The sequence below is a fragment of the Trachurus trachurus genome (genome assembly GCF_905171665.1).
Source record: "Trachurus trachurus genome assembly, chromosome: 1".
In the NCBI taxonomy this organism is placed as follows: Eukaryota; Metazoa; Chordata; class Actinopteri; order Carangiformes; family Carangidae; genus Trachurus; species Trachurus trachurus.
In genome coordinates this window covers 24,864,233-24,880,373 of record NC_139891.1, presented here as the reverse complement: position 1 = coordinate 24,880,373, position 16,141 = coordinate 24,864,233, and the positions used below count along the sequence as shown (strand labels likewise).

The window sequence follows — 16,141 nt, the reverse complement described above, 5'->3', positions numbered from 1 at the left end:
CCGAGAAGTTCAGGAGGGTCGTAAACCACCTACCGACCTACCACTGTAGCTTTACATAAGCTCCCGAGTCTCAGGTATGAATGAAAAAGGAGCACATCTGCCAAAACACACAGTACATCCAAGAACATTCATGTAACATATGCAGCAGGGCTGAATACATGCACACACACAGCAGCTGAAAAGATTTAGGTCTGTTTTTGTGTGTGTGTGTGTGTGTGGAGGGGGGGGGGGGGTCGACAGGTTTGGAGGGAGTGGTTGTGGGGGGGGGGGGTTCAGCGGTGGCGTGACACAGTTGCAACCTATCGGCAGACGACCGCACTTTCTTAGTTTAACTTAACATCTGTTCCCGGCAACATACACACACACCTCACATGTTTACTCTGTCTCTTGGGGAGAGGGGGGCTTTCTCTCTTCCCCACCAGGTTGATGGCTACATAAAAAAAATCTAACTTCCTGAATGTACTGAGGGCATTTGTGCTTGTGTGAAGGTAGCGTGCATGTGACTTTGTACACAGCAGCAGCAAGCTTCAAGTTCAGACTTAAGAAAGAATCGAAACAATCCTCTCATTAAATTTGCAGCAATAAAAAAAACAAGCAGGCTTATCTGCAAAAATGTGTAGATGTTCCCAATAGCTTTAAAGCAGGTTGCTTTTGAACACAAAGCCACATATAGTGTGTGCAGGATAATGCCAAAGAAGTTTAACGCAGCGTAAATCAAGAATAGACAAAGAGTCACTGACTCAGTAATTTCATGCTCCATGTAGTTGTAAGTGAGTGGCCTCCATAACCTTGACCCCACTGTTTATTCCTCTCATGCACTGCAAGCATCTGTTTCTTGTGAAGGTAACTGCCCAACCGTCTTTAAAGACCCTCGAAGGTGATGTAACAACACTTAACTCTGTCCTGATGGCATTTCCAGATCTGCAAAGAAAGAAAAAAAAATGCTGCATGATTTCAAACATAAGAAAAAATGTAATGCGTAAAGATTTTTGAAATCCAATCACATAACAACACATTTCTATTTTATATATATATACAGGAAGATATTCAATCGAATGAAGTTATAGTATTTTAGTGCACAGTCTGACAAAATGTAGCACTTTTGGAAAATGTGTGAAATCAAAACGTTGTTTTTTATGTTTTAAACAAAGTTTAAGGGAGGAACAAAAGTCAGACTCTGCATCTTTAGAGGAACATGATGATCTTTTTATTTTCACAAGGTTACAGATCAACGTTTAACTCTTCAGCAAATAACTTTGGGCTGCAAATTCGGCTCTGGACCCTCAGTCGCCCTCCCCCCTTTCCCCCCTCATCAGTTAGTCAAAGAGCCTCTTATGTGAGATTATATAATGTTACTTCTACCGCTCTTTTTCACAACATTTGGCTTCATGTGTGAACCCTTCTTCAGTCTCGTTGCTCTCCCTCACCCCTCAGCTCCCACACATCCACTGACCCTCTCCCCTCTTCCTTCCTCAGTTTATGTTTGCCCCTTCCCCCTCTCTCCCCGCCATCCATCCATCCATCCATACCATCTATAATTTTTTTTTTTTTTTTTAGTTTTGAGCACACCACACATGTGGTTGATTTGTGTGTGTGTGTGTGTGAGGGAGGGGTCAGCCCTGGAGGCAGCGTTTGAGTCCCTCAGTTCACCTGAATAATACCTTCTTTGTGAGCCTCGGCCTTATATAGTCCAACTCCGATGCCTTCTACCCTTCCACGCCTTAACCTTCTGTGCGGACACATCATCCCATACCTACTACGCCCATCTATCACTGACACAACACCATGAGGGCCGGAGTGGGAGTGCTGCTGCTGGTTCTGGCAGCGACTGTTTGTCTGTCAGCAGCTCAAACCAGCAACAACAGCAATGACAACAAGCAGCAGCAGCAACAGCAGCAACAACAACAGCAACAGCAACAGCAACAACAACAGCAGCAGCAGCAGCAGCAGCAGCAGCAGCAGCAGCAGCAGCCGCAGCGAAGCATCTGGGACGAGCCCATCAAGTTCACCACCAAGACCAAGGATTCCTGCACCATGGTCGTGTCCGGAGCCGGGGACTATACTCGCCTGCGTGTCTCCTGCAAAGGTCCCAGCCAGGGCCAGGCGCCGGGACGCTCCTACTACTGCGACTTCCAGGGAAAACCCAACCTCTGCCGCGCCTACAACCTCAACCCTCGTCACTTCTTCACCCAGATGATGTGGGAGTTGAGGAAGCTGAGCCACGCCTGCCAGGGACCCAAGGTCTACCGCCCACCGATGTGCAAGAAATACCCCGACGAGGCCCAGATGACCTTCCTGGCCTCCTGGCCCAAGACCACCACCCCCAAGCCCTCCAGGCCTGTGCCCGAGCCCCGCAAACCCGTGGTGCCGGCCCAGACCAAGCCCGCCAACACTCCTAAACCCGTCAAGCCCCAGCCCCAGCAGCCAGTCAAGCCCCAGCCAGGCAAGGGCCCCCAGACCAAGAAGACCACCCCCCCCAAGCCTGGGAAGACCACTACTCGTCCCACAGAGCAGAGCGACACCAAAGCCGCCCGCATGGCCTCCGAGTACTGCTGGAAGAGCTTCCACGGCATCTGCACCTACGTCATCAGCTGGTTCCAAAACTGAGACGAAACTCAGGCACAGGTGAGTGATGGGGAAACTAAATGTTAGTGGTAAAGGAAAGACAGAAGTTGCAGAAGATTAGCAAAGGGTAGATTGAAAAAGTACAGTTAAAAAAAAGTTATGTTTGAGAGAACTGCCAGTAAAAACAACTCTAAATTCAAGTCTCTACATGTATTGAGTACTGTTGTCAATCCTTAAAAGAAACAAGTTCTATCTTGAGTTATTTCGAGTCAATCAGTTTCAATCCTACATTTTTTTTCTTTCTGTTGTTGTTCAAGGTTGGAAACGCCAGCGATGGACCCAGTCAGAATTCTTCTTGTCTGTCTTAAACCTCTCCAGGATCGTGTGGGAGCCTCTGGAGTCGCCATTTTTGACTGAGCCCAAAAAAAAAGAAAGAAAAAAAGAAACACTCAACCTACACCTATGTGTACAGTTTGGAGACGAGTGTCATGTGGTGTACATGTCTTTTTTTAAATCTGTAAAACACACACAGCAAGGCAAAGGGAAAAAAGGGGCAAGCATGTGGTTCTGTTTGTATATGATGTAAAATTCCCTCCTTGTAGACATGTAAATGTTTCAACAACATTTATTATAAGAAGAATAAAGCCAGAGCGGTAACATCTCTTCTTCTGTGTTGCTCTGTTCTTTCTTTCTGAGTTGAAACAAGCAGAGAGTTGTCACACTCACTCATTCAAAGGAGTCCTTGTTTCTTTCTTTTTTCTTTTTTTTTTTTTCGTCGCCGGCTGTAACAACATGTCTGCAGCCTGGATGAGGAAGTTGTTAAGGTTTGCAGACACAGACTGCAGTAAAGATAATAGAGTTCGGTTGCAGAAGGCGTCTGAGCAGAGCTAAACACCTCTTTGTATGAGCTGATGAATTGAGTCTTAAGAGCTCCCGTGTGCAGAAACAGAGGAGGTCTGTGTGGAGGTCGAAGCCGAAGACTGGCAGCAGCACCGTGTGTTGTTAACACGCTCAAACACAAACACACACTTGTGGATGACGAAGGAAGATACAAATCACTTTTACCAGCGTTACAGCTACTGTAGCCACTTATATACTATGTGTTAAGTACACAAAACTACACTTTGATTATTATATTGATGATTTAAAGGTGTCCAAATGGAAGGAAATTATTGGGTGGTCAATTTTATTCCTTTGGAGACCATAAAAACAAAGTGCAGCCTTTACAGCATCACAAGGTATGATTGGATCATGTAACTATTTTTCAGATATTGATCAAAATGCTTCAAGAAGAAGGCATGACGAGGCTGAAGGCAGAGAGACCATGATGGCAAGTGGCAGCCTCTTTGAAGCCCCAAAACCACCATACAGTTTATTCTGAAGAACAGAATAAATAAATAAAAATAGGGTAATAACAAATCCTGCTTTATCTACAGTGAGAATGTTAGGCGTACACTGTAGCCTAACACATTCATATGTGAATATTTGAATGTACACTATAGTAACAGCCTGGTAAGGGTTACTGTAATGTTCACTGTTCAATGTAAACAGGCATAATAGTTTAGCAGTTTAGAATATCTACAATCTCAATTTTCAATGCAGTTAAAATGAGAGTTACTATAGCCTATTGTTCTGACAGGTGCTTAAACCTATGCTAAATCATCAATAAACAACTTACACAGGATGTAAATCAAACAAATGTTTATTTAGACAGTGTCAACATGAATGCTGCTAGATGTCCCAGATAAACAAGACAAAGATATTCTACAACAACTTAGGGGGCAACAGTTGGATTTCACACACCGTTGTATCACCACTGTATCCACTGTAACGTATCCAAGCAACATCCAGTGCTGTCACGTCACTAGCATAAAATACTAATATCAGAAAGAATAAAAACATTAAGACTCTGTAGGCCTAATTAATAAAATAGCCGTGAACTGATCCTATTGCTTTGATCAGGACTGTATGCATCCTCGATCGCTGATCCTACTCTAGCTGACACTGTCCTCTCTACATCAGGCTCGGAGCGATAACGCTAATGCTAACGCTAAAGTTATACATTGGTGGGCTATCAATCTTTTCACATCCTATTTATTCATAACTAACATTCCCACGAAATAGACTGGTAAAAGCTTGTTTATTGACATCAGAGTGAACATCAATTGGGTACAAAGAATAGATAAATGCTTACCTGATGTTTGGAAATGATGTGCCAGGTGCAGAGGTCTGACTGCCACTCATGGTCTCCCGGTGAACATGGCTCGATCCTCATTCATCTTTCACTATAATTGACAATTAACTAGTCAATTATGCCATTACGATAAACATGTAACTGCATAAAATGCATAGAACTATGTTTTGTGTAAACGTAGGCTACACACTTTTGTTTTAGCACACTTCCGTTTGAGACTTCCGGCAGCCATCTTGACTGTTTGTTGTTGAATGATGTGTGTCAAGTCAATTGCAATGTTTGTCCTGTGACATCACACTCATTTGTCCTTTTATCAAATTCACACAATGAATTTGATTCTAATACACTGTTGTCTATTACCCCAGTTTGACTCATTCTGCCTCAGCATTTGAAGCGAGCACTTGTTTACCAAGACCAGAAAGTTGACCCCTATTTCAGGAGAAAAACTGAAAAGTTGCAGTGATGGATGCCAGACCAATGACCGTAGATGTTGATTCTACTTCTGCCACATCGGTGACACATGAATTTGTCACAAGTGTCGTTTTGACACTGTTCGCCGAAATCGGGTTTGCACCTTATGGCACCGTGAGCATCCAGAAACGGCTGGTTGAACTAACACTGCAGCAAATCACTTTGAGTCAAGACTACAACCCGAACTACAACCCGAACACGGAGCAAATCAAGAAGATCTCTAAGGCTGTCATGAAGGACCTGAAAAACATATTTGGTGAGAAACGTGAACTCAGGTCTGCGATCCTGTCAGAACGACCAGAGGTGGAAGCACTCATCGCCAGACATTTGTGGGGGGACATCACAGACTGTGCTGCTGGGTTGGAAAACTACTATTCACCACCTATAGGCTAAATGGAAAAAGTTCTTCAGAAATGTATAGCCAGACAGGGATTCAGTGCTATCTCCAGCACTGAACTTCACTGTGTATGGCCACACAGGGATTGAACTATCTATCTATCTATCTATCTATCTATCTATCTATCTATCTATCTATCTATCTATCTATCTATCTATCTATCTATCTATCTATCTATCTATCTATCTATCTATCTATCTATCTAAAATTCAAACAAATTTAAATTAAGTCCAACACAAATCTTGTGTCAAAACTCTCAACAGGAAGTATCCAAGCACTAATTCAGGTTCATGCCCAACATGCACTGCAGCCTCTACTGACTCCTGCTGGTGAGCACTGCGGCATTACAAACAGAAAATGCGACAACCAGATAGGGGAGAGTGGGGTAAGTTGAGCCACTTTTTGTATTCAGGATCACTACATCAAGACAATTATAGTTTTGTTGCTAACTAACACATCTGCATATATTTCAGGATGTTTTGCATCCCTACAAATTAACAGAATGAGTGTAAATATAACTGTTTTTAAAATATAGCATGTTCAAAAAAAGTGGTCTTGTGACTCAACCATAGGAGTGGGGTAAATTGATCAACCCCCCCTTCTTTCCTTCCATCCATCTCCTACCTCCCCCTTTACTTAAAGACCGGGTAAACCAAATTCAGTATTTTTCTTCTTATCATATTAATTAGGCCTTAAATGTGTCCCTCAAAACATGTAAAAAATATTTTTGCCATTCATCATTTCCTTGAGGAGCTAGGCCTCAGAGACTGTTCATCTGTCCAGGTTACAAGTGAACACAAACTGCAGGGACTTCCTGCTGAGCCACCAACTCACTGAGATTTGGGGAGTTTTGCAATTACGTGGCATCTTGGGAAGAATCCCAGAGATTTTTCTTTGAAAGTAAAGTTTGGCATACTATAAACAACTTTTCCTGTTTATAGGAACATACTTACTGTAATCACAAACATACAAAATCTTGATTTAATCATTTGGACATATACAGCCAAAATACATTCACTAAGTGTATAGGATAGGTGGCTCAACTTACCCCTGGCCAAATGGATCAACTTACTCCACAGCTACCTTAGCTTGGGTTTATTGCTCTCACAGCTAAAATGGTGCAGTTATAGGTTTACTACCTCATGTTGTAGCTCATAGATACCACAACCCATGTATAAAACAAATTTGCAATCATCTCTTTTGGTCCAAACACAATTCTCATGAAACTTATGATTGACAAAATTCACACTCGAGAGTGAAAAATTATTTTTTGGTCATAAATGTCAAACCACTTTACTCATGTGGTTCTAATCTTCACAGACTCCATGAAATGGCGTCTGCCTCCCAAATATTTGGTCACACGCTAATTTTTTCCTATAGTTTCCTAGAAACAAGGGGTGGGTCAACATACCCACTGGCTCATCTTACCCCACTCTCCCCTACAACATTATTCAGATTCAATCACAAATAGCAGTTTAGTTTAGTTTAGTTTAGTTTAGTTTAGTTTAGTTTAGTGAGAGGCTATCTGATGTTATTGTTTGTGATTTGTATTTACATTTATTTCTATTTCTATTTCTCACAGTTATTCTGCTATTGGTTGGACGGATTAAAAAAACAAACACCTAGGCTAAAAACTTTGATTGATAGAGGTAAGTGATTTACATGGATTATTATCACTTCATGTCCGTGATTTGTATTTTACTTATATTTCTCACAGTTATTCTACTGTTGGTGTAACATTCAAAACAAAACACTAAAATCATCGGCTGACAGGGTAAGTAAGCCATTTACATGCATTACTATTAGGCCAATGGTGTTTTCACACATGGCCTACACACTGACCCAATCGTACCGCACTAAACAAGTGTCAGTTCATCAATACAGTGGTGCTAGTTGTTTGTAGCATTCATCTTATAATTTTCATATTTGCATTTCAAGAACATGGACATAGAGAGAGGTGCCATCCATCCGACCACTAACCAGTCCGTGGAAGAAGAGGAAATTCCTCAGACGCTTCGTACTCGCCTTAATATTCACGGTGATCTGGATCACCCTAGCAATAATCTTTCTTTAAAAAAATAAAAATGTTTAATTATATTTTTGATTTCTGAATGAACTTATTCTGAAGTTACTCTAAAATTATGTGTGTAATTAGGGAAACTCAGGTTTGCGATCCTGTCAGAACACCCCAAGGTGGAAGCACTCAACACCAGACATTTGCAGATGCACATCAGACCACTGGGGTTGAAAATTGTCTTTGTCATGGTCCTGGTCATCATCTTTCTGTAAACTTCTGACAGTGGCCCGGTTCACACTGTTGCCTGTCCACTGTCAGAAGTTTCGACAGGGCCACACAGGGATTCAGCCAGTAGGGGAGAGTGAGCCACTTTTCATATTCAGGATCACTATCAAGACAATTATAGTTTTGCTGCTAACTAACATATTTTTCAGGGTGTTGTGCATCCCTATTACAAACAGAATGAGTGTAAACATGACTATTTTGATAATATAGTATGTTAAAAAAAAAAAAAAAAAAAAAGTGGTCTTGTGGCAAAACTCTGTATCCCGCCTGTCCAGGTTACAGGTGAACATAAACTGCTGGGACCTGTTGAGCCACTAACTCATTGAGGTTTGAGGAGTTTAGCAATTATATCCCATCTTTGGAAGAATCCCTCATCTTTCTCTTTGAAAGTAAAGCTTGGCTCACCATAAACAGCGCTGCCTGTTTTCACTGTAATCATAAACATCCAGAACCTTGGCTTATAATAATTAGGGTATATCCACTCAAAATACATTCATTAAGTGTATGGGGCAGGTGGTTCAGCTTAACCCTGGACAAATGGCTCAACTTTCTCAACAACCACCTTATAGAATAGAATAGAAAACACTGTATTGCAAGTCCTAGTTAGACCCAGACACTTTGTTATGTGGGCATTACCATTTCAAACCTTTATCGGTAGGTAACCTCTGGAAACCACAAGGTGGTGGTGTTGAGCAGAGACGAATTTCTGTGTTACAGTAAACTTCCTTTCAAACTCTCACTCATTATCCTCTTAACACACACACACCCTACTCCCTACTACTGTTTACTTACAGTAAATCCTCCACTACTATTTCCGGTACAATGACTCATAACAATAAATTGCTGTAACTCATAAGCTTGTTGGACCTGTGCCCATGTGAGCTTTATGTGTCCTTTGTTGTTGTTACATTCTTTGCTTTTATACCTGCAGAGGTTGTGTCACTACATGAGTGAAACATGATTACAGGGTCGGGTGGATTAGCTGATTTACGCTCAGAGAATCAAAAATGGTGTGTTGTATATACAGTCTATGGTTGTAACTAACATTCAGGCATCAACAGGTAAGGCTTTTAGTGAAACGAAACAGAATTTTTGATAAAAATCACCTTACATATTAGAATCATGTTTATTTTTGTATGTTTTTCTGCCATAAAATGTTGTCTATAAACAGACAACAAGTATTTTAGCAAGCTCAACCTGTTATCTAGAATTATTTTTGAGTGTTAGGGGCAGTTTTATAGTCATCTTTGTCATTTTTATTTTGGGTTTCTGGCAGCTTCATGTCTTCTTAAGTTGACAAAATGAGAAGTCACACTTATACCTGAGTTGTATCAATTAAATGGCACTATGCATGTAGGGTAAGTTTGAGATTAAGTTCTATATCCTTAAGCCCTTATGCCCTTCTATCCTTAAGGGATAGAAGGGCAGCAAAAACTAACCAAAACAAACTGACTGATGCTAGTTGGTAAATCTGTAGTCTGAATCTACCAATAGAAAATAAAACTTGCACAAAGGGCCTCAAGAGTTATTTTCAGGAGGAAATCAATGCAGGAAAAGCTTAGGGACAGAAGGAGCTGACATGTGGTAAATGTGTTACCAGTGAAAAGACAATAAAGGCATGGTCGTAACCATTGACAGAGCAACTGTTGTCCCATCAAAACTAATGCACGGTCAGAGCCCAAAGTGATGTCTTTAGTCAGTGGTACTGTAAATGTAAATCCTGACTAAATAAAGTAAACAAAGATTTGAGATTGAAAGATTATTTTTTAAGGAGGGCTTGATTCTGAGTGATCTTGAGCCTTAACATAGGTCTGTTGTAGTGACCCCTTCAGTGACTGGATGCACTTTGTCATTCACCATGTTAAATGTTCTACAATCCCTTAAAACTGATTGTGTCTGTTGTTTTTAGAGAACTGCAAACACAAACAACTCAGTGAATTCTTCCTATAGGCTTGTGTGCATGGGGGGGCTATAACGGGGTAATCTATCTTGTTAAAATCCCTTAGAATAGCCCCCCTCCCACGGTGTGTGAATACGCGCAAATCCATCATCAGTTTTAGTTTATAGTCTCTTTGATCTTCAGTTGAGCTTTGGAGGGCGGGAATTCAGCTCGGGCACGTCAGGTCAGGGCAGAACAAACACTGCCAGGATTTTTCTCAATGGATGCGCGGAAGGGTGTGTGTGTGTGTATGTGTGTGCATGTGTGTGTGTTGGGGCGGGAATAGTGGGCGTGCCGCAGCATCCAGGCCTGTGTATGAAAGCCATGTGCGGGACCGCAGACAGCCACAAGCACAAGTTTTACGCACAGGACAGTTGTCATTAACGGTAAGTTTGGCTCATTATTTTACTTTGGTGTTTTAATACTTTAATTTCTTGGGTAAAGGCCTGAAAACTCTGTGACCTGTTTTTTGCTGATTTTTTTATTTGGAAAATGTATTCATGTAAAATATTATTATTTGAATTTAAATGCATGTTTTAACATGGACCCCAGGAAGAGTAGCTGTTGCAGGAGTAACAGCTAATGGGGATCCAAATAAACAAATAGCTAGAGTGTTACATTAGTCTATAGCCACACTGACCTCACAGCAGACTCTTGATTTATAGCAGTTTTTAATTGTATATTTGTATAGGCATGTGCGTAATAGAGTTGTCCTCTGAAACAAATCCATTAATATTTGTTTGCAAGTTGATATTGAGGGCTAAATAGTTTTTGTTTCACCAGATTCTTATTTTATTTTCCAAGCACCCAACATCTAATTTTAAACTTAAAATTTTGTATCTTTCCAGTGTGTAATTGTCTTCTAAAAGTCGACATGCTGCTGATGCTGAGGACTCTCGCTCCCTGGCTGCTGTTGGCCTTCTTCCTCTGCCAGCAAGTCTCTCTCTCCTCCGGTAAGACTGGCAGGGTCCCATCCGCCGCCAAGGCATCGAGGAGCGGCGGCGGGAACAAGGCTGCAGCAGTAGCGACCGGCGGCGGGAAGTTTTCCCTCAAGAACCAGATGCAGTGCAGGTGGGGGGCGAGAGACGAGGAGGGGGGCGCGGCGGTGAAGCTGTCGGTCAAATGTGAGAACCCGAAGGCGCGCGTCACAGGCGGGGTCACCGACATGCAGTGTGAATACAACGGCAAACCGCAGGGCTGCCCCGGGTACCGGTCCGACCCCAAGGGCTTCTGGAAGCAAGTGGCCCGCGCGATCAAACGGCTGCAAGACAAAGTGTGCACGGATGAGCGCGCGCAGGTGAAGGCTGGCATGTGCAAGCGCGCGCCCCGCGATGCGCACTTCAAGCTGGACGTCACCAGCTCCGTGATGTCCGCTCAGTCCGGTGGGGACTCAGACATCGTCCCACCGCAGCAGCAGCCCCGCCCTCTCCGTCCCCGCCCCCGCCCCACGACCACCTCCAAACCCAGCAACTGCACGCGCGCGGACCACCAGAAAAAGGCCGAAGAGTACTGCAACAGCTCGTGGGCCAGTGTGTGCTCCTTCTTCTTCTCAATGGTGCAGGGGACATCCGACTGTTAGCCTCACAGCCCTGAGGTGGAGGTGGACTTGATCAGACTGAACAGCAGGATTTATCATGATGAGGCACACACGTCAACAGATGTTAAAGGGATAGTTCACCCAAAATTCAAATTTCACTCATTATAGGCTACTCACCCTCATGTCGACTAAGGGCTGGGAGAATTTTCAGAGTCCTCCGTGCCTTACAGCGGGGGTCCGCGTAGCAGTATCTGTCCATATAATGGTTGTGAATGGGGCTCACTTTTCTTCATTCAAAAAGACACACCAAAAAACATCCAAATACCTCCATACTACTCGTCTGTAATGTCCCTCTTGTATTGAAGCCCCGACATGAGAAATTGTTCCACCGGTCAGTGCAAATCACGCGAGATTTTCACTGACACAGGAAGAGCAGTGAACTGAGACACTGGGAGCTTCCGCTACAAACAAGCTTAAAATATAGACTTATTTAATTTTTTTCGGAACAATTTCTCATGTCGGGGCTTCAATACAAGAGGGACATTACAGACGAGCACTATGGAGGTATTTGGATGTTTTTTGGTGTGTCTTTTTGGACGAAGAAAAGTGAGCCCCATTCACAACCATTAGATGGACAAATAGCCTACTGCTGCGTGGACCCCCGAGAAGGCACGGAGGACTCCCTTAGTCGACATGAGGGTGAGTAGATAACGAGTGAAATTTGAGTGAACTATCCCTTTAACTTTGGAAATCATTTATGGTCTGCTCAGCCTTTTCAGTTATAGGACCACATTCACCAATATTTCAAGTTTTGCATTAGTCATACAGGTGTGCATATTTATCATGTGTTTATTTTTCTATGCAGTCATGTTTATAAATCCTATAGGTGAAGATTTTACCTCCGTTAAATTCAGTAATTTATCACCTTTGACTCCCTGTATAGTGGGAAGTTCAGATACTCAGGTAAAAACATTTAGAGGTACAATTTAAAGACCTACCTGAATAAGACATTTTATTTATATCCTATTAGCACCTTTAGGACACATAAGGACACTTCACACAACAAAAAGCACTTAAGATAGACATACGTGCATACAGATAAAAGGAATGGAGTATGTCAATATAAAAGATCTGCAAGCTGTAGTTGTTTTTTTTTTTGTTTTACCTCATTATATTTCCTTTTCTGACATTCATTTAAAATTGGCTTTGGACACAACAGTTAAAACACACAAAGACAGAACAAGACACAAGATTTTACATGATCTGGACTTGGATTAATTAATCAATTAATTAACTTTGAACTGAAAACAACTGCTTTCTGCCACTGCGTCATACACTCGCAAATCCTAAAGTCAGTTCAGGATCTGACATTGCTTTGTCTAAGTTAAGTCAAGTTTTTACTTGTTATAGAATATTTTTGGAGTGTGATTTTTTTTTTATTATGTATTTTTTTTAATTTAAGTTAAGAACCTGAATGCTTCTTCCACCACTGTTTATCACAGAATTGACGATTTGTGATTAAAGAAGAGTGTTGCTTTATTCTACCTCTGGTGAACTTTATCATTCAGCCACTTATATCATATGAACACGACTGTATTTATGCACCAGGAATAATGTTGCATTTGTACAATGTGCTCTGTTGCCTTGAACAATATAAAACATTTGACCTTTAACACGCATAGGCAGATGGTTTTATGAACACCCATATAATATAGGAATTGGATTGTAGGCTAAATGTGAAAATAGACACTGAAGAACACCAAATTATCTTTTCCTGCTATTTACTCTGAAGCAATGTTGTTGGAACAGAAGTTTTTTTCCAACCAATACAAATCAAGTTGCTATAAGAAAGATTGTACCTCAGAGTGTCAGTTTTCTTTATGTGGCCTAATCATGTGTCCTCTCAAGATATAACGATCAGTTTCAAAACAAAAACTCTCATCTGTCTTGTCCTGGTGCTGAACTCAGAAACCTAATTGTGATTCCTGCTTCCCGAGGACTCACAGTGTTGAACACCTTTAAAACTACTTAAAGGTCATCTTTAGAAACAGTATAAAGCTGTGTAAGACATCGTCAGAAATTTGAAAGGGAGTGGTGTGTCAGGATGGGGACACAATTCTTAAAAGGTTAAGTTCACAGTATTTCATCATACTCCTTAAATTGTTAAAAGGTTAGGTTCAAAATTGTCAGGTGCCTATAGTAAAGAATAAAAGAATCTGAAGTTGATATGAGTTGTCTAGCAGTCTGACTTGGACAGATCAGGGGATATCAGCCAAGGTTGGAGCCTGTTCCCCTGCAGAATTAATAAATATATACTATTTGACTTGTTTCATTGTGACGACTGAAGATTCACATGAATCACTTGCATTAGAAATACATAATGAGTTTAGTGGCTACTACTGGAGAACTGTCTCTGTTCGTACGGGCACCTGACTACTGTTTAACTACTAGACTGTAAAAAACAAGTTCACAGTAGCACTTGTTCTTGGAAAACAATACTTTTTAGGGTCTTTAGGATCTTCTCACATAGTGATGAATACACTTTCAGGCAGATGAAACCATTTGTGAATCACACTACTGTTGGCTAACGTGCCCTCAGGTCAAGGTACCACATACTTGCAGTGCCCTCCAGTCTCTCTGATGACTTTCTGAGTGACAGCAGCCAACTGCATTATAGCAACCCTCGCCATACCCATACAGCAAGACTGGAAGCAAAGACTGCTATGATCCAGCTGTGTGTGAGTGTGTGTGTGTAATCCCTGAACAAGTGCAACCCCAGATGTGGATTTTTATGTTTTCCTGTCTGCTCTTGACCTTTCATCACCTCTGACCTGCTGCTCTTTGTCCCCTCAAACACACACTTAAAAAGCCGGCTGGGGAGTAATTTCCACCTTTTAACGGAAGTCCGCTCTCTTTGATGGCACAAAAGGGATTTTTTATAGACATATTGTTTTATTGACTCGCTCAAGGTCACATTCCATCACCACCACACAGCCAGAGAGGAAGTAGTTACAGGTTAGCGGTTAAGGAGGAAATGGGGAAACCATCCAAAAGTCTGTGCTGCTGTCATGATCCACCACCTTTTCGTCACCTCTGTGAATCATGATGTGAGTTTATTTCTGCTGTGCCTATTGGGCTGCAACAGGGTTTGGTGAAAAGGGGATCCACCATCAGGATAGTGTAAGATAATTGGTTTAGACAAAGAGCAGAAGAACTGCAGAGTCTGGTTGGGTTTTTAACTCTCTGCACTTCAACGGTGGCATGTGTAGCCAATGTCCAATCTAAATTACTCAGTTGATCAACAGCAGGCAAGTAATTCTTAGTAATTACTAAACATTCACAGCTCTCTGTTTTACAGAGGGTATGCCTCTTGCTTATGTTTTAAACAGAGCATCACCGGCTCTTGACTGTCGATCAAACAGAAGGAACGTGAGCTGAGCTGCTGAGTTCATCGTTCATTTTCTGAAACACTACGTAGCTGTGTCCCAATTTAGGGACTGGGTCCTTCTTGTTTCCATAGTGAAGAGTAAACTTTGACCTAACGAGCCATCACCATCAAAGAGAAGTCCTTGAATCTGTAGTAAGAAGGGGAACAAACATAACATTAAAGTCTCATCATCATATGGTAATCATCATCAGAGGCTTATTTACACCTCCATCGGTGACAGAGCTATACGTTATTATTCATTAGCCTGATTAATGCTAGTTCAGGATTCACTCACTTTTTCGTTTCAATATGAATCAAGTTTCAACAATCTTGCAGCGCTAATTTTTGGTCTCCACCAACTACTGAAGGAAACATCTGGCTCAATGCTCCATAACTGTGGAAGGAATCTGTGTCTGTGTGCTTGTTGTTGCTGAGCAGGTTATGGACAGTGGGTTTTAAGAGGCTTTCTATGAAGCGAAATCCATATTCATTGAACGGGGGATTTTTTCCTCACATTTTATGGAGTGAATAATTAACTAATTTAAAGATAAAATAACTGAAAGATAAATCAATTTTCTAAATCTGTCCCAACCGATTAAGTTAAACTGGGAGCGGTGTGAAAGCCTGTCCACAATACAACCACTTGTTTCACACACCTAAAAAGAGCAGCAGGCCTGATAAAAGATCTTTAACTCAACAGGTACTGGATTTTAGCACTGGTGACATGTTTGCTCTTGAAGGTAGGGTGTGTGTACGTGACTGTGTGTTTGTGTGTGCGAGTGTGAGAAAGAATGAAAACATTGACTCTATGTACTCTCTGTACAGTGTAACATTAACACCACACACATTCTTGCCCACAGGCATGTAATGTAAGCTACCTTATAGATGTGATTCATAGATTTGCAATTCATAGATGTGTAGGCCTACAGTAACATACAGCAGACATATTAGATGTCTGCTCAGATGTATATTCTTAATTCCCTTGTTTCTAAAACATGAAGATATTTAACCTCAAGTTGTAAAGTAGCAATATGGAAACTGTCTCTTCTCTTGCCTCCATCTGCCCACCAGATGTCGTCACCTGACTCCACCACGCCCTCCTGCTCACCCCTTTGTTCAGTAATCACCCAGCCCTGACTCCCACACTTTCCCTACCTGTTTCCAATCCACTAATCAGCCCACAGTGTACAACACAGCCCTCTTTCCACAGTTATTTGCCAGATCACCTGTTACCTGTTACTTTCCTGAATGTCTAAATTTGGGTTGTCTTTCCTGTTGCCTTGTACAAACCGTGAGAGAAAGTATTGGT

General features: G+C 41.8%; 2 protein-coding genes across 2 annotated transcripts; both read left to right on the top strand.

Moving 5' to 3' along the window:
* Window positions 1-1,785: 1,785 nt before the first annotated feature.
* On the top strand, window positions 1,786-2,607 carry fgfbp2b (fibroblast growth factor binding protein 2b; the record flags this gene model as incomplete). The annotated part of the gene is made up of 1 exon (XM_083984530.1): window positions 1,786-2,607. The coding sequence occupies one exon, from the start codon at window positions 1,786-1,788 to the stop codon at window positions 2,605-2,607; it is 822 nt and encodes a 273-aa protein (XP_083840656.1).
* A 7,619-nt stretch (window positions 2,608-10,226) lies between these two features.
* On the top strand, window positions 10,227-12,939 carry fgfbp1b (fibroblast growth factor binding protein 1b). Its single transcript, XM_083969687.1, has 2 exons — window positions 10,227-10,254; window positions 10,717-12,939. Exon 2 carries the CDS (start codon window positions 10,743-10,745, stop codon window positions 11,445-11,447), a length of 705 nt encoding a protein of 234 aa, XP_083825813.1. The 5' UTR covers window positions 10,227-10,254; window positions 10,717-10,742; the 3' UTR covers window positions 11,448-12,939.
* The last annotated feature ends 3,202 nt before the right edge of the window (window positions 12,940-16,141 follow it).

Excerpts from the sequence above, each read along its gene's own strand:
- fgfbp1b (XM_083969687.1), top strand. The coding sequence starts at position 10,743 with ATGCTGCTGATGCTGAGGACTCTCGCTCCCTGGCTGCTGTTGGCCTTC.